Source organism: Misgurnus anguillicaudatus, chromosome 4 (assembly GCF_027580225.2).
Source record: "Misgurnus anguillicaudatus chromosome 4, ASM2758022v2, whole genome shotgun sequence".
NCBI classification, from domain to species: domain Eukaryota; kingdom Metazoa; phylum Chordata; class Actinopteri; order Cypriniformes; family Cobitidae; genus Misgurnus; species Misgurnus anguillicaudatus.
In genome coordinates, this window is record NC_073340.2 from 32,716,672 (window position 1) to 32,744,616 (window position 27,945).

The 27,945-nt window shown below is 37.5% G+C and overlaps 1 protein-coding gene across 2 annotated transcripts; it reads left to right on the forward strand.

The window, feature by feature from the left end:
• The first annotated feature begins 5,317 nt into the window (after positions 1-5,317).
• On the forward strand, positions 5,318-27,595 carry LOC129420974 (serine/threonine-protein kinase H1). Of its 2 annotated transcripts, none has more exons than XM_055176177.2 (3): positions 5,318-5,754; positions 12,988-13,903; positions 26,209-27,595. In XM_055176177.2, the coding sequence occupies exons 1-3, from the start codon at positions 5,675-5,677 to the stop codon at positions 26,527-26,529; spliced, it is 1,317 nt and encodes a 438-aa protein (XP_055032152.2). In that variant the 5' UTR covers positions 5,318-5,674; the 3' UTR covers positions 26,530-27,595. The 2 variants fall into 2 exon arrangements, with proteins under 2 accessions (XP_055032152.2, XP_055032151.2); XM_055176176.2 differs by lacking the exon at positions 5,318-5,754 and adding an exon at positions 10,727-11,121 and having other exon boundaries at positions 26,209-27,593.
• Positions 27,596-27,945: the final 350 nt, after the last annotated feature.

Here is a 27,945-nt window from a genome sequence, read left to right on the forward strand (position 1 = left end):
GGCGTAGCCGCGGCGGCGTAGGTTCCGCGTCAGTTTTCATTTATACTTTTATACGGCGTAGAGCTTACGCCCTCTTGACTACCTCTAACTTTTCACCGATTTAGCAGCTAATTTTAGCACTTAAACACTCTGTGAAATATTAAGGAGTCCTGAAATTAGGACTGACACCCATTATTTTTAAGAGTTTCTCCTAAATCAGCATGGCAAGAGCTACTAATGGCGCTTTTCCATTGCATAGTACTACATGGTTTGGTAAATGTCGGGTCAGCTTACTTTAGTGAGCATTTCCATTGGGTGCAGTACGTAGTACCCTATACTTTTTTTCAGTACCACCTCGGTTGGGGTTCCAAGCGACCTGAGCTGATACCAAAACGTGACGCAAAAACACTGTAGATCACTGATTGGTCTGAGAGAATCATCACTACCAGCATCATTGCTAGAATGTAAAAAATTAGCTTTACCTTCATGCTAGCTTGCGCTGTCTCGAGCAAACATTTTGTCATTTGTGTTCTGCTATAAGTTCCCAAACTCCCTTTTATCGATGGAAAAACATCCACAGCTTGGGAATTAGGAACACCATAAAAATTTTTCCAGACTTGCAGTTTGTAGCGGAACATATACGCCACACGCATTTTCGAATATATGCTTAAATGCAACTTAAATGAGGCTCAGCGTAGCGCATCAATTGATGCCACGGGTGTTTGTACAGAAACTGTCATGTGAGACAGAGGTAATGATAAACGCGATGTGCAAACATCTATTTGTGGTGGTCAATTTTAATTTTGTTGCGGACTGAGAAATGAATGTATGGGAATGTACAAGAACGCTCTCACTTGCATAATGTCAGCAGCAGGTAGCGCAAATATAACGACACGCCTATAAACCCTACCACTCCGAAGTGTTACTAAACTTGATGGAAAGGCTAACCAACCCAAAGTGAGGTGAGCTGACCCGACCTGACCCAAACCGTGGAGTACTATGCAATGGAAAAGCGCCATAAGATGTTTTGTGAATACGGACCCACAGCTGTAGAATTCAGCACCCTGGACAGCTCCTGTCTCGTCTGTTGACATTCAGCACCTTGGACAGCGCACGTTTGTGCAGCACAGATAGTGTCTGCAATTAACAACAGAGGCAAGGTTACACGCTGAAAGCATTTGGATTTACTACCGAGCTGAAAAAGAAAGCTATACAAGCCTCTTTATTCTTTTCCTGCCTTTATTTTTCATCAGAAACTCGCTGAACAAGAACACATCACTTCTTTGACCTAGAAAACTTTATCTTTACAACAGGCTAGCTGGTACATCTATCTTGTGGTTTTTATAGGAGAGTGGATGTTTTAGCTGGTTAGACTTCAGAGCTCTCTTTTTTGTATTGGGTAGAGATTCCTCGCATACCACAAAACATTCTTTATTCATTTCCTCACATTGCACAGCTTTACCAATGTTTGGCGTGAAGGAGGTTTGGCTGAATTATACATTGGGCACTTTATAAAGCAGACCTAACAAGACAACTTCAGGGCAAGCAGAAACTTAAGTCAACAGGAGCATATCCTGTGCCCAGCATATCCAATCGATGAATCATAACCCAAAATATGAGGAAGAAATACTAAGATGGTGCCATAGTACAGTATTAGATGTTAAAGGTGCACTCTTAAAAATGCTGGGTTATTTTCAACCCAGCGTTGGGTCAAAAATGGTCGAGTCCAATCGTTGGGTTAAATTAACCCAGATGTTTATATTTGACCCAACAATGGGTTAGCATAGATTAAATTACACCCCAACAGGCTTAGTTGGTCCCTTTTTGATCCAGTGTTGGGTTGAAAATAACCAGCATTTTTAGTGTATGGTGCTTTTAACTCTGTAAAGCCCTCGGTTGTAATATTACAACATCAGTTTAAGGTGTAATAAAATATACCTGTACATATTTTTTTCTCTATAAATCCACATTTACACAAGTAAAAAGTCATTTTGTTTAACCCTGCAATGATTTTGAATGGTAGACTTTGTAAATAGGTTTGTTTTCCTGACTGTGAACTTACAAAACCTGCAAACCTGCCTTGAAGAACATGACAATTTTTACCGGACTAAATAAATCAACAATCACGTAAGTAAAATGCCTTAAATATTTTTTCTGTAATTAGTTATTTGTCTAGATCATGCAGATTTTAAGATACAGCTGAATGTTTTGATTATATTAGATTTTGAGCTTGTTAAGTCAATGTTGTAATTTTACAACGCTGGGTCTGAAGTGTACCAAAAGGGTTCCTGTGCACCTTGCACATTACATTAATTAACTGTCCTTCTAATCTGTTAAAAATCTACTTTTTTAATTATTTTTTGGTAGCAAAAAATATAATATTGATTTTAAATATCCTTGATACTATTTTGAGTTTTAATCAACGTTTTCAGATTATTAAATACGTTTTAGGAAATAAATTATTTGAGAATTTGAAAGTATTTATCTAGCAATATTTGAAACTATCTGTATCTTATTATTTATAAAATATACTTAGCTGGTCCTGTTTTCTAGTCTGGGCTTTGTTTGCCAAAATATCTGTTTGCTGCATGAGGGTCAGGCAATAATGTTCTGGAATTTGGGGTGGGGGGTATAGGTGATATTAGCATTAAAAATAGAGGACAATAAGCTCCCTAGACAATATTGTGTGAATTCTGTGGATGGACAAATATTTTGAAATGTATAAGTGTGATTGGAACTGATTTGCATCAAGATTAATAAGCATGGACATAATCAGTGTATACTCACTATATTGCCACAAGAATACAGATACCTATCAGATCACAGCTAATTAACCGTGTCTGAATGGGGGCAAATCTATACGCCACATTTCAACATATATTAATAATATTCAACAGTGAAATAAAATGGTTGACAACACATAAGTGTGTTATGTCCCCGCATACACATACAAAAATACTGTGGTAAATAATTACGTAAATCAATGGAAATAGCTTAAAAACAAATTCTGGCTTAATGCAGTAGGCATATCATAGCAAAGATGTTAACCTTAGACCAGTTCTCGTCTGCTTTTATGGGGTTTACAGGATGCAGACTTTACATGTGGACTAGAACGTGCTTGCAATGTAACCATAACCCCATAAATGAAGTTCTTCCTTTCATCCTGTTTAAGTGTTGAAATAAATATGAGACTGCTGTGAAAGAAGAGATGTAGATGAATATATGACGTAATGCTCTTATGATAAAATGCACTGCCCTCAGATTTTACTTTTTACAGTGTTTGCCTATTTGATGTATCATTCGAACACTGTGCGTGTATTGCTTTTCTTGCTTTAATCGTGTGTTCATTATAAACCACATGATTGTTAATTTAGCTTATTTCTTTTCAGCAGTTTTCATTTCCACAAAATTGAAATAAACATCCTCAAACAAGTGTGTTAAACATGTGCTAATGTTTGATGATTAAACATTTAAGCTACTTTCTAGCTAAAAGCTTCGCAGTCGGAACCGGTGCACTTAGGATAGAAAAATGAAGAGTTTAAACACATCAAAGTGACAGAAATCTTTTACTTTGAAAAGCATCTCTGTAATTAGGAAACGCAATCCATTTGGTGCAATTCATGTGAAGGAAATACAGGGTGCAACATCACTAAAGTAATTTGACAATCCCGTTTTCAAATTAAATTTGCTTCCTTTTAATGCATGAGACATTACGCTCTGGCTGAATGGGGTCTGCAGCATGAAAATAAAACGAGGCTAAACGAAACTATAATCATGCATAGAAATCACAATAAACTGGCTTTTAATATGAAAAAAAAATATTTCCTTATCCTTCACTGTTGATATCAAAGACCCTGCAACCAATTGAACTCTGCGCTACTTCAGAGCAAATTCATCCATCACGTGGTAGGAGCCAAATTAGACAGACACCAACATGGACAGATCAAAAAGCAAAAATGTCATGGTGTGCTCAGAAGTCCAAAACGTTATTGGCAACGAAGGTGCCCATTGGTGGAGAAATGGGTGTGGGGCAGTGCAGACTTTATAATCATGATATCTGATTCATAACAGAAACATGAATTTAAAAAAATTCGTTTTGGAGGAAAATCCGGCTTTAGTGTGTAAAAAAAAATGTGACCTCCCAATTATTACGACCTCCTATATGATGTAATAAGGCTGGTCAAGTATGTAATTGTATGGTTCAAGGTCATTAAAATCTTTATAAAAGGCCTGAAATTTGTCTGCCAAATTAATTGTCTTTCATTTGATTTATATAGTTGGTAAACTACAATTAGTTACTAACACCTAAACCATCACCCGAAACTATATACAGGGTTCCCACGGGTCCTTGAAAGTTTGTGAATCTGGGGGAATAAATGCAAGGCCCTGGGAAGTTTTTGAAAATATACATACATAGATACAGGTCATTGAAGTGCTTGAATCTATTTTATGCAAGAAGTTTTTTTTCTGGAAAAAAAATTCATATTCCCTGTGTAGTATTGGATAATATCATAAAATTTCTAGCTTTTTAAGCATACATGCTAAACTTTTCACTTTAAATGCTTATATATTCTGTATGCAAATATTGATTCATACCAAAATGCTTTTTTGCATGGTTGTGTTTGACACATGAAAACGTCTCGGGTTACGTATGTAGCTGTTATTCCCTGAGAAGGGAACGAGACGCTGCGTCTCCCTTGCCATACTTCCAGCGTCCCTGTAACGCCGTCTTTGGCAATATTTCAGATAGCAATATACTTTCTGGCTCCTGCGTCACCCTGTCTTTGTCGTTAAGCCTCACCATTTGTTAAATTCTACACTTTTAGACGCACTTACCCCTGGAAGCGTCCCCAAAGTGTCACCGCAGTGACGCAGCACGAGTTCCCCTGAAAGGGAACTGTAACAATGTATCTTAAAAGGTAACACAATGTAACCTTGCTTACTTGAAATGTGTCCACATATTTAGTCCTTGAATTTGAGGGTATTGGACCTGGAAAGTCCTTGAAAGGTCCTTGAATTTGAAGTTAACTAAGGTGTGTGTAAGAATGCAACCCAGACTTCATGAACAGGTTCACCTGCAGCAATGACAAACATGTTTTTGATGTCCATCGTAAAATCTGCACCCTACAGCAGAACCACTGCAGTGTACAGCAGGATCCAAAAACCGATAGATTTCCCTTCCCGGTTATCTACTCGATACAGCTCATCGTGTTGCGCCTCCACCCTCCCGCCGGACTGCCCGAGGCCAACACCAGCAGAAACCAATTAGCAGACACGTCCATTAATTGTGCCTCGGAGAGCCACGCGTTTACTTGGCTTCATAAAGCAGGAGAAACGAGCAGAGCGATCAGTCACTTTAATCAAGTTTTTAGCGACTGGTGCGATGTTCATGACTTGCTCATCAAGACGTCACGGACTATTTGTGAGTCGACCCCGTTCGACCCCGGCCCTGTTGATCCGACAAAGTGTCCCTGGGAAAATGAGAGTATTCATCAGGGTTCCCGGGAGAAACGGGTCGCTCCGGTGACGGAGGAGTTTCTCCCACAGCTGACAGAAGCAGCGTCGCTCTCTTGATTAGTTTAGTTTCTATGCCGCAGGGCCGCGTTGCAGTGGCTTATTACAGAACCAGCACAGCAGGACAACAAGAAGAAAGCAGTCCTTACTGGATCTCTGCTGAAGAAAACTAGGCAAATGAATGAGAAAAGTGGGTGGACGGAAGAAAGCCAGTAGGAGCGGGCGATCGATCTCGCCCAAGTTCTCAAAGCCTTGTGAAAGGTAAATAACTCCCTTATTTAGTTGCTGACTAATGAAGTATTGTGGTTACAATCAATTTCTCAATTGCAGGCCTCTGCAATATGTGAACACAGCATAGTTTGCAATGTTCATTAAAGGAAAACGCATGAATAGATACATTAATGACAGCACTCAGAGCCAAGATTACTGATTTTTTTTTCTTTTTTAATTTATAAGATGCAGACAAATCACAAAACTTTGTCTAATGTGAACAAAACTATATGCTGCGACATGAAAAGTATTTTTATGTTTAATATATAGGGGCAGTTTGCCGGACAGGGTTTAGATTGATTTAGGCCTAGGCCTTAGTTATTTTAGGACATTTAAAGGTGCAGTGTGTAACTTTTAGAAGGATCTCTTGACAGAAATGCAAAATAATATACAAAACTATATTATCAGGGGTGTATAATGACCTTTCATAATGAACCGCTATGTGTTTATTACCTTAGAATGAGAACTTTTATCTACATACACAAGGGTCCCCTTACATGGAAGTCGCCATTTTGTAGAGCCCGACCGATATGCATTTTTTGGGGCCGATGCCGATACAGATATTAGAGAGTAAAAAACGACCGATAACGATATATCGGCCGATATTCATTATGTGCATATTATAGTACAGTACACATATACTACAGTATATTATACTACTACAGTACTGTACATAGAATACACTATATACATTAACAGAATATACTATATATAAATACTTTTTGCAATGATCACTCTATGATCACACCACAAATGTGGTGATCAAACACTTAAAATGACGTGACAAAGATATGTAATATAGGCAGGTGTGTTTTACAAGTTAACAATAAACTTTATTATCCAAAATGATTCTGATATAAGTGCACAAAACAGTAAATTTGACTTATTATAAATAACTTTAAAACCCAAACAAAACAAAATACATATAACTTAAACCATTGTCAGTTTTAACGAGAATAATGTTATATTGGGCTTATTTTAAAAAATGGAAACTTATAAAGTCATTGTTTATTAGCTTTAGAGTAAGTTATAGACTTCACAAATTAATTAAAAACTTACCATTAAGACAACAATGCTTGAATTACTGACAACATACTGATGTAGGCTAATGTTTAATGTACTGCACAACTTTTTTATAACACGAACCCACAGTGTTCTGCCGGGACTTTAAACTTTTATAAAACTAAAGCGTCTGCTTTCCGCCTCTTTTATTTAAGAAAGGGTGTAAAGTTGCGCGAGCTTATTTAATCAATTGCTTTGAAATGAGCATGTAACAGCACAAGCAGCTGTACTCCCACAGACTGAGTGCTGCATTGTCCCCTATTCATAGTAATAGGAGAGCTTAATCTTGTTACAACCAATATCTTTGTCACCATCCTCTCCCATAGTAACCAGAAAACCCTTAAGCTTCATATTGACCCAAAGGTGTTAAATAAATAACTTCATTCGACTTGTGTCATATATTTTAAGAATCCTGAAGACATTTGCTCCTCTACTTGTGGATATCACTGTTGTTCCAGTTGTTACACAATATGTAATAAATGATTGACGACTGGCCATTGAATTATTTCAAAATAATGCACACCCAATGTGTAAATGCGGCACCACGCGAAGCTTATACCGCGGTTACCAAACATCGCTAACACATTGCTTTTGTGGTTATTTTAAGACATTTGACAGGTCAGGTGTGCGTTTTTATAAAAAAATAATAATGCATACCCATTTCTCAACCAACATTAAAAAACATTTAACAGCCAGATAATATAACTAAAAGTTAATTGCCTAAACAACAGACAGACAAAGAGAATGTGCACTGAAAGAGACGCAACACTTAAAAATATCTGTCTTTCTTTTTCTTTGAAACCTAAAATTAAAAGAAAGACATTTGGGGTTCAAACGGCATGAGGGTTAAAGGTGCAGTGTGTACATTTTAGCGGCATCTATTGGTGATGTTGTGAATTGCAACCAACAGCTCAGTCCACTGCTCACCCCTGTATAAACATGGTGGCACAAAATGGCGACTTCCATGTAAGGGGACCCTCGTGTATGTAGATAAAAACGTCTCATTCTAAGGTAATAAAAACATAACAGTTCATTATAAAAGGTCTTTATTCACCCCTGATAATATAGTTTGTATATTATTTTGCATTTTTGTCAAAAGATCCTTCTAAAAATTACACACTGCACCTTTAATAAAAAATGACAAAATTTTAATTTTCACCAAACTTTCCCTTTAAGACCACAATACATTAAAATATTTCAAAACAGCCAAAACCTTTACATGGCAAATATGGTGCACACATCTTATTGGCTACCTTTATGTTGGTGTTATACAGAAAAGAGTTGTGTTCAGATAAATCGGACAGTTTTGGGTAAACAATAACAGCTTAAACATGCCATTAAACTCATCCCCAATTCTGTCTGCCCTTCCAGGCAAATCACTACCACGAATCTCCGGCTCAGATTGAAGTTTTAATAAAACCGGGATTGTTATTGGCAGTAGTAGATAATTTTTTTAGAGACATTACATACTGTACAGGAGTAAGTACTGCAGGCGGCATATAAAAATGTGCGTTGTTGCACTGGAAGCGTGTAAAGTTTAATGATGTTGTGGTGCACACTTAGTGTGGTTTATCTGCACTGGCAGAACAGTCTGTAATAATCGGACAGTGGTTCAATAAAGCCGAGCTTTAGTCGTCTCGAGAGAACGCCATCTGAACGGTGATTTAAATTCACTTCATCAATAGGAAGCCAATATGTGTGTATTGCATCCATTGTTTGTGTGTGCCAATACCATTAAAGTTTAGTTTTGGCCGGGATTTATCAGTACAAAGGTACTAATTTAGCTTGATTGATCATTTTCAAGACCGTTTGACCAGTTGTATTGATTTTGCATCAGCCACTAGCAGTTTACATCCCTTTATGAGGAGCAATTTACAGAACGGGATACCGAGAGCACTGTCCTCTCACCTCTCTTTATTTCCTGTTTGTCATGATAAGAATTTAAAGTGACTAATTCAAGTTTTTCTCGAAGATTATAAATCATGAAGATTATTTACTTTGTCTTGTGTGTCGAACGCATTTATCATGCTGCCTGCGAAGTGACATCATAACTAAAGCACTACAAGCATTTCATGTGAGTGTAAATCTATCCATAATTGCTGTGCTCCTTGGTATTGTGTCGTTTCCATGGCAATTAATTAGTTTCAGATTAGGCACCGGATTAGGGGTGGATTATTTTAGGATTTCGATGGATGATAGCAGCAGTCAAAACAAGCTAATTACACTCCTCGTCCATTTATTTCAATCATCTTTGATAAACAAAGAAAACTCAATAGTGCACTCTGGTGGTTTCATTCAGAAGGGTTTTTATATTATATAGACTAAATATTTAAAAACTGAGGAACTCTGGCCATGGCATGTGCTGAGGATGTATAATCATATTAAATATTGAATACCTTTATAGTATTTTTATACAGATAATAGCTGTGTACAGATTCTTCAGAAGAACAGGGTTGCAACATAAAGGTAAATAAATCACGACAATTTTAGGTAAACAATCTCTTTAAACAAGGCACTATAAATATTTAAAAATATCCTGAGGTTGTGTAATAGTATTGAATTTATTAAAATGTGTCATTACAAAACAGAATGCCAATGCCATTCTCTTAAACAGAATGCCAGTGCACCAAATATACAATGAGTTTTATTACACTTACTCAAAAGCACAGGCAATCTGATTCAGTGCAGTATTATTGAGACTGATCTGTGGTCTGTTTCCTATAAGATTATTTTAAATGAGCTCATTGTACATCTGGGAAATATAAACTACACAAATAAAACAGGAATGTGGCAGCTTAATCCATACTTCCATCCTTAATTCATATTCCTCATACTTTTGTCTAAATCTTAAAGGGATAGTTCACCCAAAAATGAAAATTGTGTCATCATTTACTCACTCTCATGCTGTTACAAACCTATAAAAATGTATTTGTTCTGATGAACACAAAGGGCGATATTTTGAGGAATGTTTGTAACCAAACTGTTCATAAGCACCATTCACTTCCATAGTATTATTTTTCCTACTATAGAAGTGAATGGGGCTCATGATTGGTTTGGTTACAAACATTCCTCAAAATATCGTCATTCATGTTCATCAGATCAAAAAAAAAGTTATACAGGTTTGTATCAAAATGAGAGTGAGAAAATTATGACAGAATTTTTGGGTGAACTGTTCCTTTAACTTTCTGGACCTAATGACGTGGGTCATTGGTCTTCCATAAGTAGCATGTTAACTTTTGTTTAATACATGTTTTATTGAGTTAGTCTTCCATCCATGCACTGAAGTTTATTTTAAAGTAAACTGGATTGTTCGGAAGTTTATTAAAAGTAAAATATCAATGGTTTTACTGTAGCTGTTTTATTTTTTTCTAAAATGCATTGATCCATTGAAACTTTGTGGCTTAAATTATGCAAGTTTCCCTCCGTCTTTATCAATATTTAATGATGACTTTGATAAAAATTTTTACTCTACACTATTGGCCTCACAAGCTACAGTTTACAAAATTTCTTACAGAGAAAATCAAAATGATACGTGCATACTGATAACATGAATGTAGGCTACTGCTTTGGATAAGCGTCTGCCAAACGCATAAATGTAAAAGAATGCTACTTTGTAATTACGCAAATGCATCTGAATTAACAATGCATCTGATTTAAAATACGTTACGTAGGCTAAAGAAATAAAATAGTTACTGGGAGTTTAATTAGCCTAATATAGCGCAAGTTATTTAGACATAATAATTAGGCTATCGATAGGCTATTTTGCAATTGGCGGAACTTAGCACTAGAAGTATTTCATTATTTTACCTGACAGTACAGTAACAGAAAGTTTAAACACCTGTGAAACATCGCTTAGATCAAACACCTATCATATAGGTGTGAGTTCTTGCACACTGGCTGTCGCGTGCAGGTGCGTAACGCCTTCCGTTCCAGCTTTCTCGTCTTTCAAACTCGCGCGTTCTCGTCAGGAAATCTGTAAAGTTTTTTGAGTAAAACGAGCACCTGTCTGGATTATTTCCCCTCAGCTGATGCTTGCATGTTGGACATGGGAAGCGGCTCTGGTAAAGTGTTACCTGAGTCCTCAAAAGGTTTCTGTCCGCTCCAATCTGTCGCGTTCTTCAGAAAAGACGAGAAGTTGGATGGGTTTAAAGACAAACAACAGCAAACCTTCCTGTGGAGTTGGAGGAGAGATCAGAGAGCATCGGAAGATGTGAAAGAATCCGTTCATGTAGAGGAGAGGGTGAAAAATCCTAACATCAAGTTCCGCGCGAAGTTTGACCCGCGTGTCACTGCAAGGTATCTGACTGACATTTCAGTTTTTTTTGTCTTCAGAAATGAAGTAGCTAACTATACTGCTCGTGCTATTTGTGCAATAGCCTACTGTATGTACATCTAGGTCAAACGAATTGTGATTTATTCATTTCAACTTAGTTTTTAAGTTGTAATTTTATTTAATCTGAGAATCTGAGAGGTTTTTTATTTCTTGCTCGACAAAATTAAAGCAACATGGACGTGAGTGTAATTTTATGTTGTTCCAAAAAAATACAAATACAACACAAATACAACACTGAGCTCGCCGCGCGCCACAGGTAACTTCCGCTTTCTCAGCGAATTTACCGGTAGGCCTATTTTGATACTGATGTGTGAATTATGTCTTACTGGTAAAAAGAAGGAATGTCACTGCGTGTGTGAACAGCACATTTTTGAATTTACTTGTAAATTCATTCTGGTAAATTCATGGTAATTTTCCAGAATTACTGTGTGAAGTGAAAGAGGCTACGTTGGTCCATACGTGCCTATAGGTACATAATTTTGCGAAATCGGGTTGCTCTTTGTAAAGAAGACCCTTTAAAGTTTTTCACTTAAGTGTTTGGAGTTTTGAATATTAATAAAAAAATATTTTACTAGTTTGATTTATAAAAAATAATGCAAATAATAATGTATAAAAATTAAAATGGTTTACACCCAAAATGTTAACAAAATAAAACCACAAGTCCCAATTTGTTCTGAGCTAAATTTCAAGTTAAAATCCCTATTAAGGTGGTTTCTGTCACCCTTTAACCCCTTCAGACCTGATTTTTTTGGTATTTAATCTGTGTGCTTCATTTTGATTGATTGATCAGCATTTTTATTGGTTTGAACCACAAAACATTTGATGTCCATTCCAGTGGACGCAGGGTCTGAAGGGTTTAAGTGGTTTTACCAACAAAGGCCACTAGGTGTCAATGGTTAGCTGTATTGCATAATCTTGTCACAAATTAATAAATGTCTGTCATTGCATTATTTTTAATGCAAAAAGGTGAATTATAAAAACTACATTTTTAGAGCTTGCCAAGGTTGTCAAGATTTTTAAAGATTTATTCATTTGAAGGATATTAGTGTCACTGTACAATTTCTATTATCAGATGGCCTTGAAATACGAAAACTACATTCTTGCTTTCCAACAATATACAGTTTGTTAAGATTATTTCAGGTTTATAGAATATTTACAAATAAATATGTAATAACACTCTGGGCCCACCTGCTGGCCCGTGACACTTTAGAAAATGTCTTATACTATGTAATTTTTTTTCCAAAGTGGTGATGAAATATGAAAACTACATTCTTAAAGCATTCCAACAATATATAGTTTGTCAAGATTAGTGTAGGTTTAGACTAAGAAATTAATGTTTTGTCAGAGCCGATTGTGTAGTGGGCAGCGCTCCGACATGTGGTGCTTTCGCACTTTCGGCAAACCGAGTTCAATTCCCGGCTTGTGGTCATTTGCTGATCCCATACCACTCTCTCCTCCCTGTACTTTCCTGTCCTCTCATCACTCAATGTTAAATAACGGCAAAATGGCCAAAAAATATCACTTTAAAAAGTAATTAATGTTTTAAATATGTAATGCCAAATGTCTCACCTGTGAAAGTTCGTCCGGAAAACTGCCCTTATGTTATATTATACTTTATATATATACTAGTTTCTCACTATAATTTAATATAAACTCTTAATGCCTGATTAAAAGTAATAATGACATTTTAATTTATGAAATTATGTAAAATAATGAAATTTCATTTGATCTAACCAATTACTGCGGCACAATCGTATGAAACAGCAGGCTCTTAATTTTCAATACGTCTGTGTATCTGTTTACATGCTGTGCTTGTGGCTCTTTTTTAGATATGACATCAAAGCTCTGATCGGCCGCGGCAGCTTCAGCCGCGTGGTTCGTGTCGAGCACAGGTGTACACGCCAACCCTTTGCCATCAAGCTTCTGGAGGTCAGAGGTCGCGAGGGTCACAATACATGTCAGGCGGAACTCGGAGTCCTACGTCGGGTCAACCACGCTAACGTCATCCACTTGGTCGAGGTATTCGAAACGGCACACCGAGTCTATCTCGTTCTCGAGCTGGCCACTGGAGGAGAGCTCCTGGAACGTGTGGTCGCCCGAGGGTCCTTCAGAGAGCGGGACGCCACAAGGGCCTTGATGATGGTGGCCAATGGGCTGTGCTATCTCCACACACTGGGCGTCATTCACAGGGACCTCAAACCAGAGAATCTGCTGTACTACCATCCAGGTCAAGACTCACGGTTGATCATCACTGACTTTGGACTTGCCTGCTGGGACAGCCAGAGCCCAGCGAAGAGAAGATGTGACTGTAAAGATGCACAAAGCCATGATGGATGTGTCAAAATGTCAGGTGCGACAAATGTTTTTAGAGGAGATCAGGACAGTGGTGCCAATGAGAATGATACTTCAGAGAGTGATATAGATGTTGACAAAACTAAGGAACCAAGAAGAAACTTTTCTGAAAATGAAAAGACAAGTCTTGATGATGTTTGTCATGACCATACTGACTCTTCCTGTAATGCTATCGGTAAAACTAAAGACTGGGCTCTTAGGACGCTTTGTGGCACACCAGAATATTTGGCTCCTGAGATGGTGGCCGGGAGACCGTATAACAGCGCTGTGGATTTGTGGGCACTGGGAGTCATAACTTATATTCTGCTGAGCGGCTCGCTGCCCTTTGACCATACCAGTCGACCGCGCCTCCTTAGGGCTATCCTTAGGGGCAACTACAGTTTCCATGGCAATGTGAGTATTTTAATACCCTTTCTTATCATGCTTCCATTGAGTGTGGCTTTAGAAAGAAAAATAACCCGCTTTACACCTGCTATTAACATTCATCTCAGGTGATGCAATCGCCGGTGGATAGATTGCCGTTTACACTTAGCATTGACATGCATTTCAAAAGCGCCTCTTGTGACCACTTGAAATTGGATTTTGTTGAGGGGAGGGTCTCGCGTTAGATGACTACATACATCACTTCACTTTATAGCTTGTAGCTCGTCTTGTAGAGCATAATGCTAGTTACGGCAAGGTCATGGGTTAAATTCCCAGTGAATGCGCATATTGAAAGTGTTTTAATGTAGCTTGAATGTGTTGTACATCACTTTGGATGAAAGCGTCAAGTGGGTAAAGGTACATAAATTGTATTTTGTGTAAGTCCTGTGCATAAGTATTTATGGGCTTTTCCAGCCTGCTCTCACATTAATTCGTAACTATACAAATCACCCATCTTGTAAAACAAATTTGTACAGTGCGAATCGTACACAAAACGAATGATTAGTAGATAAAGGCAACAATGAAGCCACACCCCTAAACCTAAACATCACTAGTGCAAAATTAGTGCAGATTATCCTCCTAAGATCTGAGCTTTGGTTTGTCTTATTTCAGATTTCTACCAGCTATGGGGTTAGAAAGACCCAATAAATATAATAAACAAATATTTTTCTAAGATCATGAAGCAGTGTATTTGTCCATGTTTGTGAACAACAGGTTCCAGTTACACAGAATTAAGTATTATGGTGCAAACAACAAAAATTGATGTCCACATATGAGGACATCCAAACTATATTGTATAAATTCATACGATTTCGGGAGTCTGGAATAAGTTTTAATCCGTTTCTTTCGTCTGTTTTCGAGCACTTCTATCCTGATTATTATGGTGGGATGGTCTATGTATAAGCGTGGGTTCACACCAGCCGCGTTTGAGGCATCAAAATCGCGTCTACAGCGCCTTGTTTGCCGCTTGAACAGTTTGAGTTTAATCGCTTCATTCGCACGTGAAAGCAGCGCGTGAAATTCTAGTCACATTCGCGGAGAAAGTCGAGTCATGGGAGGGGCTTCTGCGACTCTGCTCGCTTTCTGTAATCACATCACTACTAGAGCAAGCTCCTGATTGGTTAATGTGGCGCGTTTTTCCGCCAAACGTCAAATGTTTCAACTTGCACGTTTGCCGCGGCAAAGCTCAATTCACCCCATTCACGTGAACTAGACGCGTGAATGAGGCGGAATCGCGTCTACCGCACTAAACGGCTATTTCGCGCCGCGAGACCTACAGACGCCGTTTATAACATGCATTTGAAAAAGCAACACTCATCAAACATAATTATTAAACATATTATTTATTATCATGAAAATACCTGAAAAGATCCTTAACACATTTCCTGGAGCTGCATGTCATCACAGCTGCGTGTGTATTGTTCTTCGTCTACAGCGCATTTTGAGTTTCTGCACGAGAGCGCCCCCTGGCTTTTGGATGTAGCGACATTTCGCCGTAATTCATTGAGAAGCATAGCAAGCATTATCGGCCGATCAATCGGAGCATCCCTAGTTTAAAGCTACTTTCTACTCTGTTTGTTTCTTCCGCGGTTGCTGTGAGGGCAGGTGTCGTGCAGCTTACTCCTGGGTCATAAAGTACCCCCGATTCCTCACAACATACACAGACAGATGACTTGCTGATTTATCCTGTGTTTATATGAAAATCTAATTTACTCACTTTTGTTTTATTTGAACTAGATAAACATTTACCTCATGGCCCAAAGTGTCTCATGATTAATGTTATCTATTTGATGTTTATGCGCACAAAAGTGCACTTGTAAAATAAATTTTAGGTTTGGTTTACATCAGTATTTTTCTTTCATTTCTAAAAATTGTTCACAAAACTATGACAATATTGATAGTTGTGGTGATTTTGGTCACTATAACCATGGTGTAAAATTTTCATACCGTTTCATCTGTAGCAGAGAGTAGGCGGCTTTTTGTGGCTGCTCGAACACATTCGATCATATGAGCGTCTACATCACAAAAGCAATTTAGTTAAATGCCTTTTCGACTACCTTTGAATGTGGTCGGCTTCACCCTCGTTTACACCTGAAATTAGCGTTGTCCACTTGTGATCCGATCGACCAAAATGCATCTTAATACCAGGTGTAAACAGGGCCTAAAACACCTAAAGTGAACCAGCTAAGGGCTTTAGTGGTTCCAACATTAAAAAAAGTGTGTGTGTGCATGCCTGTGTTTGTGCGTGCCTGTGTTTGTGTGTGTGTTTGTGTGTGTGTGTGAGAGAGAGAGGTTAAATCTGGTCACCTGTGTAAACAGCCACCAGCAATCTGACTGATGTGTTGCCCACCCACAGTATGTTAGCTTGCCTTCTTTTCAATGGTGTGTGTTTGTGTCTGTGTCCAGTGGTGATCAGAGAGGAAGGACAGGTGCACCAGAGGGCTTTTATCACCTTAAACTGCAAACACACACAAACTCACACATTTATTATCACTTCCAGCTCTCAGAGGCTTGAAATTATAGGTGCTATACTACGACAATAATTGTTGTGCTCTTCAAGAGAAAGTACATAAACCATAAAGGCCCTTATAATTCTACTGCAGAGACGCTCTTTAAGTGCAGGTCTGAATTGTTCTTTTTTTATGGAACACTGGATCACATGCTTAAAAATAAGTTAAAGTGCTTCACAGGGATGCCATGAAAGAACTATTTTTGATTCTTTTAAAGAACGTTAAGGAATAATTGACGTCAGCATTATTTTCAAATAATTCAAGGGACCAAAGTCAATTATTCTGCTTATAGACGGTTTCATCCGGTTCTGTTTTTTAATGGTTTGACTAGTTGCTAAACTGATCTCTTGAACAAATGCCTCGTCGAAAATAACACGTTTTGGTGTCCTATGTAATCTATCTTTTTTTTTGCTTGTTAAATAAACTACGTTTAAAGTACTTTTTTGTTAATTATTATTAGCGGAGTTTACCGGAAGTTACGTGCGGACCACGACAGCCGCTTGTTTACGTTGTTACTGCTGAAACCGTCTATAACACGGTTACCACAAACATTGCTCTGGTGGTTATTTTAAGACATTTGATAGGTCAGGTGTGTGCTTTACAGAAAAATAATCAACACCCACGAAACATTTCTCAACCAGTCAGAAAAAAGCATTCAACAGGCCCGTGGTATAAATGTTTTTAAAGAATTTCTTAAATTTTTTTGTCCTCTACGAAGTTATGTGGATATCAAAGGTTTTTCATACAGGCTGACAAAGAACTAATTTTTTTTTTCAAGAGTGTACTATATAATTGGTGGTTGTAGAGCAAGAAAATAATTAATTATAATGTCTGAGTTAATACCTTAAGCTCACAGACAAGCAAAATTGACAACTTTTGTACCATTTTAGTAAAGTATTTTTACTTTAAATGGACAATATGTAATTTTTTAAGTATTTTATTAGTCAAAATTAATGTTTATTAATTCCTAATTATGTCCTCATTGGTGTCAAATTACCTCTGCCAATGATCTTTTCTTTGTAAGCTTATAATTTCTTCTCTTTATTTACATTCAACGGGTAAGTCCTAGAAGGCTTCCGTGTCCCGTATTTTACCCTTCTTTCCCGCCGTCCTCCCGTATTAGTATTTTCCCTTAAATCTCCCGTATTTTATCCTCCGTAATTTCGCACGCAAAGGTTGTGATCTATAAAAAGATCCTAAAGATGGCTAAAGATCCACTGATTCCGCTAATCCACTTTTCCCGCCCGCTCCGCAGCATCTGTGTGTGCACTCTCTGCCTGGACGACAGTTTCTGAAGTTCGTTGCATTAACAGGTAGATTTATTACATTATATCAGCAGTTAAACCGCAGAATTACTCATTTGGAAGTTTGTTTATGTATTTTTTAAATGTAAAAGTGCTAACAGCTTAGCAAGCAAACAACAACAAAATATCCACATTCTTACTTATCGCTTGTCTAATGGATTTAATGTTCCCGATCAGATCTTAGTTAATATAAACACTAAATTTGTTGTTGTTGGCACACTTTGTAGGCAAAAAATACAAAAAACACAAATGCCTTCACAAAATAAAGACGGAAAGGGAGGCTGAAGGCAGTTCAACATTGCAAACATGGATTCAAAGATCCATCAAGCCAGCAGGTAAATCATATTGAATATTTTTTGTCACACTTTAATTCTTGTTATTATATTTCCCATTAAAATCACTTGTCTAAGTTGATGCTAGTAATATAACACATCATATTTATAATAGTTTATTAAAACCATACTAATAGTACCATCCCCCTTAGTGCCCTTTTTGGTTTGGGACACTGCCCAACGAAATTTCAATGAATTTGAACGACGCGCACAGTAGTTTTACCACCTGCAAAATGGAAAACAATGGGGAAAAATAAAGTGACGACTTTCTAGTTTTAAATTGCCGGTATTTTGTTATTCTTGAACCCATAGACATGGTCTTGGTGTCATTTTAAAGTTTTTGTTTTTAAGCTCTTTCTATCTGAACAACTAGTTTTAGCATTTGACCATGCTGAATTTTACTTATATATCTACCTTTTGCACATTTTATGTATGTTCAATAGCTATTTCTAGCTCAAGCAAATCCACAAACTTATATAAGGATTTATTATTTTTTACAATGTCATCTGTTGACTGCTGAATATAAAACCCCTTCAATATAGAAGTCCAGTCAGCAAAAAAAAAAAAGAAAAATAGAGTACCGGCACTTCTTTTGGGCCACTTAAAGCACTGACGCTACCGTAGTTGCAACACACATTTGAAAAAAGTGAGGTGCTAGAGAGCACTATTCGTTTGAATGCAAAATACAATTTCACCACTAGATGGAGGAAAATCCTACTTATTGTCCCTTTAATCAAGTACATTTTTACTTCACACCTCTGTAAAGGTTTCTCAAGCTTTTTTTAAACCCTTAAACTCTTTCCAGGTCCCACTAAAATGTCTGTTTCTTACTTGAATGACTCTCATGCAGTATTTTCGTACAGTGCTTGTGGTCTGTAGCCTGGTTAGCCAGACCTACATCAAGATGTAAGGTCTGGCAACTCTTCACACAAACGGCTCAATGCAAGGGGCGGGATATAAGGTTGTCCCTCAAAATGCCTCTGCACGCAATAGGATAGCGCTATGGCCAATCAGAGCAACGAAAAAGGTGACGTATGAGTCCCATGCGTTTCCCCACCAGTGGAGCTAATTGGTATATCAAACTTTTACCGTAACCAGTCGGCAAAACTCCAAACACATCTTTCTTGCTTAAAAAGGACTTCAGTAGGGTTATTTGCTCTTCACTCAAAGAAAAACATAAGTCTAAGTCCTCCAGAGTCGCGGCCAAAGCCGCTTCAAAAGAAAGCTGTTCGCCAGCAGCAGCAGCCATTCTTTGTTTTCAAGTAGGAACCGTCGCAGGCAGCTCTGTCGTCATCATGTTAAGCCCGCCCCACAGACGCTACACACGATGTGATTGGCCTGACCAAATTTTGGTTTTTGGAGCTGTTAAGTGTATTGTGAGTGCCTAGACTAAACCCTGGCAGCAAATATATTTTGCGGCCGCTAGGGTGCGTCTAGATTTCTAGGCTATGTGGTCTGTACAAATGCCTTAAAAGTACATATGACGGGTATTATACAAAAATATTTAGCAATACAAATAAATGTCATTCACATTCCTGCTACTCCCATTTAACCCTAATTATTTATGTCTCTTCATCTCATTTGCAATAAACAACAGTATATACAGTAGCATATCAGGGAACACTTGCATAAACCAGGGTTATTATAGTAAACGAAAACTATCACGAAAACTGAAACTATTAGTGAAAAAACATTTTAGTTAACTGAAATAAAATAAAAACGAAGGTTTCTAAAAAAAAACTAAAACTAAAGTATGACTAAAATGTGGACCTGCAAAACTAACTAAAACTAACTAAAATTTTGGAAAACAAAACTTTCATTTTTTTAAATGTTTTCGTATCAGCAGTTGAACACTGAGTCACTCATATTACCGGATCATAAGCAAATGTTCAGCAGATGTTGCTGAATCATTAATGACCAATAGGTGGCAGATGAATGTCTATTAGAACTCCTGACCTGCACAGCAGCTTCACGTAATGTGTATGACGGCTAGTTAATTAAGACAACTTGTCTTCTGCTGGCAAACCATTACAATAACTGAAGAAGGTTTATTTATATCAATGTACTGTACACGGCAGCATTTAAATGTTAAACATGGCTGAAAACACTGACGGCGACCGCTTGCATGGCAGTGTTAGCTGACGCTTTTTGGTTGATATGATAAAGACTGTCCGCTGAACTTATAATAAACAAATAATATTATATATTAATATTAAGTCAACAAATAATTGTTAGTTCATAGACAGAACATTAAACTTTGCATTGATTTTCAGTTGTTGTGCACAGACATACATTTGTACAAGTAAGATGTGCTGATTCAATCTAAATAATATGGGTTATTTTTAACCCAATGCTGGGAAAATATTGGACAAAACACACGTTAGGTTATAAATAAACAAATGATGGGTTGTTTCAATGCATTGCTGGGTTGTTTTAACTCATGTTTGGGTTAACAACAACCCAGCATATGATTATTTATAACCAAACATGTATATTTATATATTTATATTATATATACCCAGCTTAAATAACCTAACAGAATTTAGAGTGTTGGTTGGTGTGGTATTTGTCCTGCCCTTTGATTGACAGGACTAAATAAAAAAAACTTATTTAAAAAAAAATCTTATTATCTTATTTTCAACATTACCAGATTTGGCAAGGTGTATGTACACAACCATGATGCTTAAGACTAAAACTATACTAAAACTAAATAAAAACTAAAAGTAATCATTTTTGAAAAATAGAAACGAAATCAAAACTATTTTTGCACAACTTAAAAGAACTAAAACTAAACTGAAATAAAATAACACGTTACAAAACTAAACAAAAATAAAAACAAATATTTTTTTGAAAACTATAATAACCCTGGCAGTTATATGACATTTTATAAAAAATAGTAATTTAAACCTCAGCTACTAACCAACAGCAATACATTGTATAATTAATAATTAATATAATTAATATGTTTTGTTAAATTAAAATTTTAAGTTTTGGAAAATGTTGTGTTATACATTTTCTTTGGGGGATGCACCGTGCACGAGGGGGGCGCATGCCGAAAAAGTTTGAGAAGCACTGGCATAAACTACTTGGACTAGTCTTTAAAGTAATCTCATTTTTATGGTCATAAGTTTTTTTAAGTCAGTTACATAAAAGGTAGATTGGTCTAATTTAAATCTGAAAAGTAAGACTGATTAGCCCTAACTAACAGCTAATTGGTCAGAACTTGAGTGGCTATGTTTATGCAACTGGCCACAGATTGCACAAATGCTGACATTTTAAGTGCTTTATCATGCTCTGCTGTTACAAACAAATTATTTTGTGTTAATTCTGGAGATTCTTGACAGAATGTTAGTGACTAGTCACATTAATGTCTGTTTGCTTACATTTATGCATTTGGCAGATGCTTTTATCCAAAATGACTTGCAGCACAGAACAAGGTATACATTTTTTATCAGTATGCGTGTATGGGTTCAAACCCATGATCTTTGGCAGTGCTAATGCAATGCTACACCACTGAGCTAAACAGAAGCATTATGGTGATTAAATGACAGCTTGTACATGCTGTACAATGAGCTTATTCTCCATCATTTCTATAGTTTTTATCTTCTGTTCTTGACCTGATGACATCATACAATTCATGCTATACAGATATTACTCATGCACTTATCAAAGACAATAAAAATAAGGACACACTTTATTTATTAATGTCTGATTTCTGTTTCCATTTTTGTCTGTCTTTGTGATTATGAAAGCTTTGCTATGGTGTGTGATTATAAAGTAGTCCGCCATCACTTATAGGTTAAACACACGCAGCGCACAAGCTCACATTTCTGTATGGATATATATTAAAGCACATGAATACACAATAACTCCACAGGGCAGAATGATAGATTGGACTTTGAAAGCAAGAGTTAGTCTTTCATCTCCTGCGGTTTTATTGATGTCTGATTTTTCTTTTCCTTCATAAAATCCTAGGATTCTTTTCTTCACTTAAGACAGACCACGTGAATACAAATGGACTTACATTTTTCAGTTGTGTGTGTTTAAATGAAACCTGCTCCTTTAAATTCCATTTGTCAGCAAACGTCTTGCATTTTTTTCTAATTTCATGGCTGATGAATTATCATTACTGTGTGCGTGCGTGCGTGCATGTGTGTGTGTGTGTGTGTGTGTGTGTGTGTGTGTGTGTGTGCGTGCATGCGTTTGAGAGAGAGATTGTGGTTTGGAATGAGGCCGAAGTCTTGCACATTGATTCAGTAGTCACTGCAAGATAAACTTTTTTAAAGGCAGGGTACATGATCTCTGAAAGCCAATGTTGACATTAAAATCACCTAAACAAACATGCCCCTATTGCTGTTTGGCTACAAATGGAAAAGGGAGTTGGGCAACTACCAAAACACAGTGTTTTTCCAAAATCATGCACCCCGCCTTTAAAATTCTGTCATTTATTCACCCTCATGTTGTTACAAACCTGTATAAATGTTTTTGTTTTGCTAGTGCTTATCATTAATACGTGAAAAAGTGAAGGGGTTGCATTTCCATGATACAGCACAGCACAACAAGGTTGTTGGTTCGATTCCCAGAGAATGCATGTTTACTGTAGCTTGAATGTGCTGTGAGTGGCTTTTGATTAAATGCATGAATGTAAATATAATGTCTATTTACTTGTTTTGGTTTGAAATGACCAAGACATGTTCTGCACAGGTTTGGTGAATTTCATAGGCTTACTGAAATTACATTTCCAGTTCATCGGATCAGTTTATTAGTTTATGGATTCATTAAAGCACCGGTACAAAGTACAGGCTCTGATTGGATCTTTAAGAAAAGTTCATTTATTTTATTTCTGTTTTTTAACCTGATACACTGTAATAAACCCTTTGAACGCCTCTCTGATACCGGAGATGTTCATTAACTCCTTCAAATTAGGACGAGTCACAAACCAATTGAAAACCACTGACATTTATTGACTACACCCTCGCATCCAGATGGCAGCGATGCGAAAATGCCACCTTCCGTATCTAATGCGGTTTAAAGACGCAGAAGTGTTTGTAGTTCAGGTCAGTGATGGTCAAACCTTCATTCAAGCTGAATCTCTGTCTGTGTACTCGCTGACATTTACAGCTGTAGCTCTGCTTTTGGTACTGGGATCGGTCATGAGTTCAACACAGAGTGAATGTAAAACCAGTAATGAATGCAAAGTGGCCGGCTGTATCAGAATAGTGTGGATTGGATGGGCGGTCACTCTATAGGGAATGTTAGAAATGTGCTGAACTGAATGACAGAGTTACCGGTTGAGGTTTGAGCAGATGAACATAATCAAACCCCAATATGAAAAGGTTGGCCAAACATGTATATTATAAGAATCTTAAATGTACATTAGGGTAAGCGGCATGTTTGATGGGTCAGAGAGAGGCAGAAAATGGCCGTGTGAAAATAGGTTTTGCTGCTGGAAATTGATAATAGTTAGATGTACAGCAACCATAAAATTTGTGGATTTTTTTGCAGTTATTTTCCAAGTCAGTTCCTCATCACGCAGGTGATTTTTATATTTTTATGACACCACTGTATCCATAGCTAAAGGTGTTTCTGTGTTGCACAGCATTCTGTTAGCAGCATGAAAGGTCTTGGGTTCAATCCCAGCGAACACATATTGATAAAAATGTAAGCTTATACTTTAATGCATTGTAAGTCACTTTGAATAAATGCATCCGCCAAATGTGTAAATGTAAGGTGTAGTTCACCCAAAACATGAACATTTTCTCACAATTTACTTGCCTTTATGCCATCTCAGATGTAGTTACCTTCTTCGGTACACAAACTAATAATTTTCTGTCAAAATGTTGTCATGTTATTTTCTTACATGGGGGCTCAACATTGTGAAGCTCCAGACAGCACGTACAACCATTATTAAAGTAATGCACATGATTCTAGTGGTTTTTTGAATATTAAAGGGATAGTTTACCTAAAAATATTGTGTGATTATTTACTTTAACTCATGTTGTTCCAAACTTTTATAAATTTCTCTTTCTTTTTGCTGAACACAAGTGAAGATAATTTGAAAAATGTTAAAGCATCCATAACACACGCTGTTTCTGTGTATCTGATGTTAATCTAGAGTACCTATAGAGTAGTATTACATCCTTCATATCTTTGAAGAATATTTAGTTTTATCAGGTTTGTAAAAGAAAGATCAGCTTTACCGATTCTTTTCGATAACGTACGAGAAAATTTGGAAGGAGGAGTTACGAACTGCGGGAGGAGCAAGTCACGAGTCAACACTTTATACAACACTGACTGGATAACTTATGATTAACTACATGTTCGTTATATAATATGCACTTATTTCCAACATAACACAAAGTCTTACTTACCTCATGCAACTCGTGAACCATTTGAGACTTTTCAATGAAATCCAGTGTTAAACAAACACACATGCAAAACTTCACTGCTACCCCGAATAAACAAACTAAATAAATTGTTTCCATAATGCTAGATTTTTTCCTCCTTTCATCCAAAAACACACTTCTACTGTCATGCCATTGAGTCTTGATATAAAACAAAGCTGTCGCGTGAAGTGATGCCTGTAACTTAGGTGGTGTTTACACGAGAACGCTCGCGGGTGAAAACATAAAAATATTTTATCGGAAGTGCCTTTTGTTTATGCGCCGACAGCGTTTTTGGGGCTTAAAAACTCAAAAAAAGTGAAACCACCCTTCAGAGTGGAAATCTTAAAAACGCTCTACCGTCGCGTTCCCGTCTAAAGGGTAAAAACCCAAAAGCCGGCTCATGGTGGCTCCAAGTGCATTCATTACCTCCATCAAATTGTTGATGCGCCAATTCATCGAAGGCAACCCAGTCAGCTTTGGACGAGACCGGGGAAAACAAGGTAGAAGGTTGTACGGAGCCGCGTAGACTTGGTGTTGTTATGTGTCAGTGCTTCACATTGCCATCTAGCCGCCTGGAGTGCATACTACATCGAATATCACACACTTTTGCGTCACCATATGCACGCAGATTTCCCGCTCAAAATGCTCGTATAAACGCAGAATAAAAAGTGAAAACGCAACGCCACTTTTGTGTTTTCTTTACAGATCGTTTTCATATAAGCGTACCCTGCTGAAAAAAAAACAGCATGGACCAGCATGGGAATTATGCTAGTCTATGCTGGTGGTCACCAGCATACCAGCACCAAAACACAACATATGCTGGTATGACCAGCATTGGATGCTGGTGCTAATGCTGGTTTAGCTGGTGCTAATGCTGGTGGTGATGCTGGTTTAGCTGGTGTTCACTAGCAAACCAGCACCAAAACACAACATATGCTGGTCTTGCTGGTATGCTGTTTTTTTCAGCAGGGTAGCCTTAGCGTCCTCGGTTCTCGCACTCCCACTGATTGACGTGTGGGCGTGTTTTTCCGGGGGTAGTGCGCATAAAAAGAAGTGATAAATATAGCATACACCTGAAACGTCAGCTGGACCTGTAATCGAAACTGGTACAAACCCTGGCGAAGTGCATTTGGCACATAAATACTCTGTAACACGTCCAGCTGATTTTTTGACACTTTGCATTTGTTTAGCATGAGGAAACAAGTCTTAAACTGTGTTAATAAGTCAGAATGCATAAAATACCATTGACCCCCCCTTAATAACCAAACAGATCTGGGGCACCATTCACTTCCATAGAATATTTTTTTCCTTTCATGGAAGTCAATGGTGCCCTAGATTTGCTTGTTTACAAACACTCTTCAAAATATCTACCTTTGTATTCAGCAGAACGCAGAAATGTATACAAGTTTTGAACAACTTGAAAGTGAGTAAAATATGACAATTTTTTCATTTTTCAGTGAACTATCCCTTTAACATAAAGATCAATGTGGTAACTGTGAATCTCCAAGAACCAATATGATTTGAAGTCATCAAATTTAAAACTGCAAATCTATTTTATATCAATTAAATTATTTGATATGTTTTGCTTAAAAATTTAAGTGCTAGCTTCAATTTAAGCCATTATTTTTGTTACGAATTAAATTAATGCAAAGCATGGATTTAATGCCACACACTTCCTGGGGACATTAAGTATTATGACCACCTTAAACATAACTTTACATTAACCCAATCTTTCTCTCTCAGCCGTGGAACTCTGTATCTACACAGGCCAAAAGCTTCATTGATCGCCTTTTAACCTTCAACCCTGAGGACCGTTTGACTGCTGAGGAAGCTCTTAGACATCCATGGCTGGTCAGCACGGCAGCTTCTTCCTCGAACAAGAACCTGCACCGCTCCATATCCCGAAACCTACAGCAGCGGGCGTCACGTGCATCCTCTCGACGTCCCAGCTCGGGCTCTGCTCAAGGCTCACATTTGGCGATGAGGTCCGGGACACGTCTGGGGTCTGCTTCACGGTTAGGGCTTGGCAACAAATCACAATGCAGCTTAAAGGTCACTACTTGAAACCCTGCAATTAAGTGATAGTATCTGTAAAGAGACCTGATAACTTTGATGTACAGTTTGGACTGCATTTCTCATGTCTTTAAAGCCGCTCTATGCATTTTTGGCGTTTTTGTCAAACAGCGACCCCTAGAGAATACTTGCAACTGTCGTAATTTCCCACTCTAGTACATCTCTGAAGATAATGACCAGGTAATGTTTCACAATTTCATACAAATATTAGGCTACTGCATAGTCTACTAAACTACAGATGATGTTAATAGGATAATAAGAAGTTTATTCCAAGTGTAGAGTGCATATAATAATAAAGTACCGCGTTTGCTAGCTTATAACGTTTTTACATGATTGCAGCTAAATCACAAGTAAACATTACAAAATGGCATGACAAAGTTAATTGTGTATGTTGCATTACTTCATAACGTTGTTCGTTATAATGTCACTATACATGATTATTGCTATTTATCATAATAGTTTGCAAATTGTGCATGTTTACACTATTTACAACCTCTAGGCTTATTTATGTCCTGATAATTATGTGAGATATAGACAACTGTTGTCATGATAATCGCATGACATACTACAAGCAAGCACAACAACATACAACATAGACCGCAAACAAGTTTACAAATAAGAGATTTACTTACCAGTCCATCAACAAGATCACCAGATCAGCATCCCATCCAGTGCTGTCTTTTAGCTCACGCCAACGAGTAAAAACCTGACCGAGTGGGACTCTTGTCTGGTTCCTAACGCGGTCAAATTATCTTTTCCTACTCACTTCCGAACGCGCTTTCTTAACTTTTAAATCGTTTAGCCTCACGTCTCAAATTCACGTGTGCAGTTGTTGTTATAGGCTTGATCGACGTCAAAGTGCCGTCTCGGATCATTCTCGCTGTACTTTGACGTCATCCGGCGGTCGGTTCTTGCAGCGCCACACGAAGTCGAACAAGCCTAACGTGTGTGACGTCGTTGCCGTAAAGCAAGTCGTGATTCTTGCAAGATTTGTCAGGGGCGGTTCTCTCAAGCTTGCATTGCTGGTTTTGCTAGCGGCGTCCTCCCTGAGCTTCAACAGGAGGATGATTCGCCCTACTATGACTTTGTTTAACTTTGAAGCTGTTATATTAAGGTAAAATAACTGCATAGTATGTCTTTAAAACTTATTTTAAGAAACTAAACTCATGGTAGCCTATACGGTTGATGTCGTGTTTAATTGTGATCAAGGAATTTTAAAGATATTGTTTTTTTTTTAAGTTAGGACTTATGACTGAAATAGATGCTTAGAGATGCAAACTATGATTTATCTCTTAAAAGGATTTAAATAGGAAATTATTCAGTACTGTTCAACATTTTGGATCATTTATTTTTAAAGAACTTTAGTATATTTATCATTAACAAACTGTAGAGCAATGTGTTTAAACT

Coding starts and splice junctions, on each gene's coding strand:
- LOC129420974 (XM_055176176.2), top strand. CDS start 10,862: ATGTTGGACATGGGAAGCGGCTCTGGTAAAGTGTTACCTGAGTCCTCA. Junction 11,122..12,987: donor GACCCGCGTGTCACTGCAAG/GTATCTGACTGA, acceptor GCTCTTTTTTAG/ATATGACATCAAAGCTCTGA. Junction 13,904..26,208: donor ACTACAGTTTCCATGGCAAT/GTGAGTATTTTA, acceptor TTTCTCTCTCAG/CCGTGGAACTCTGTATCTAC.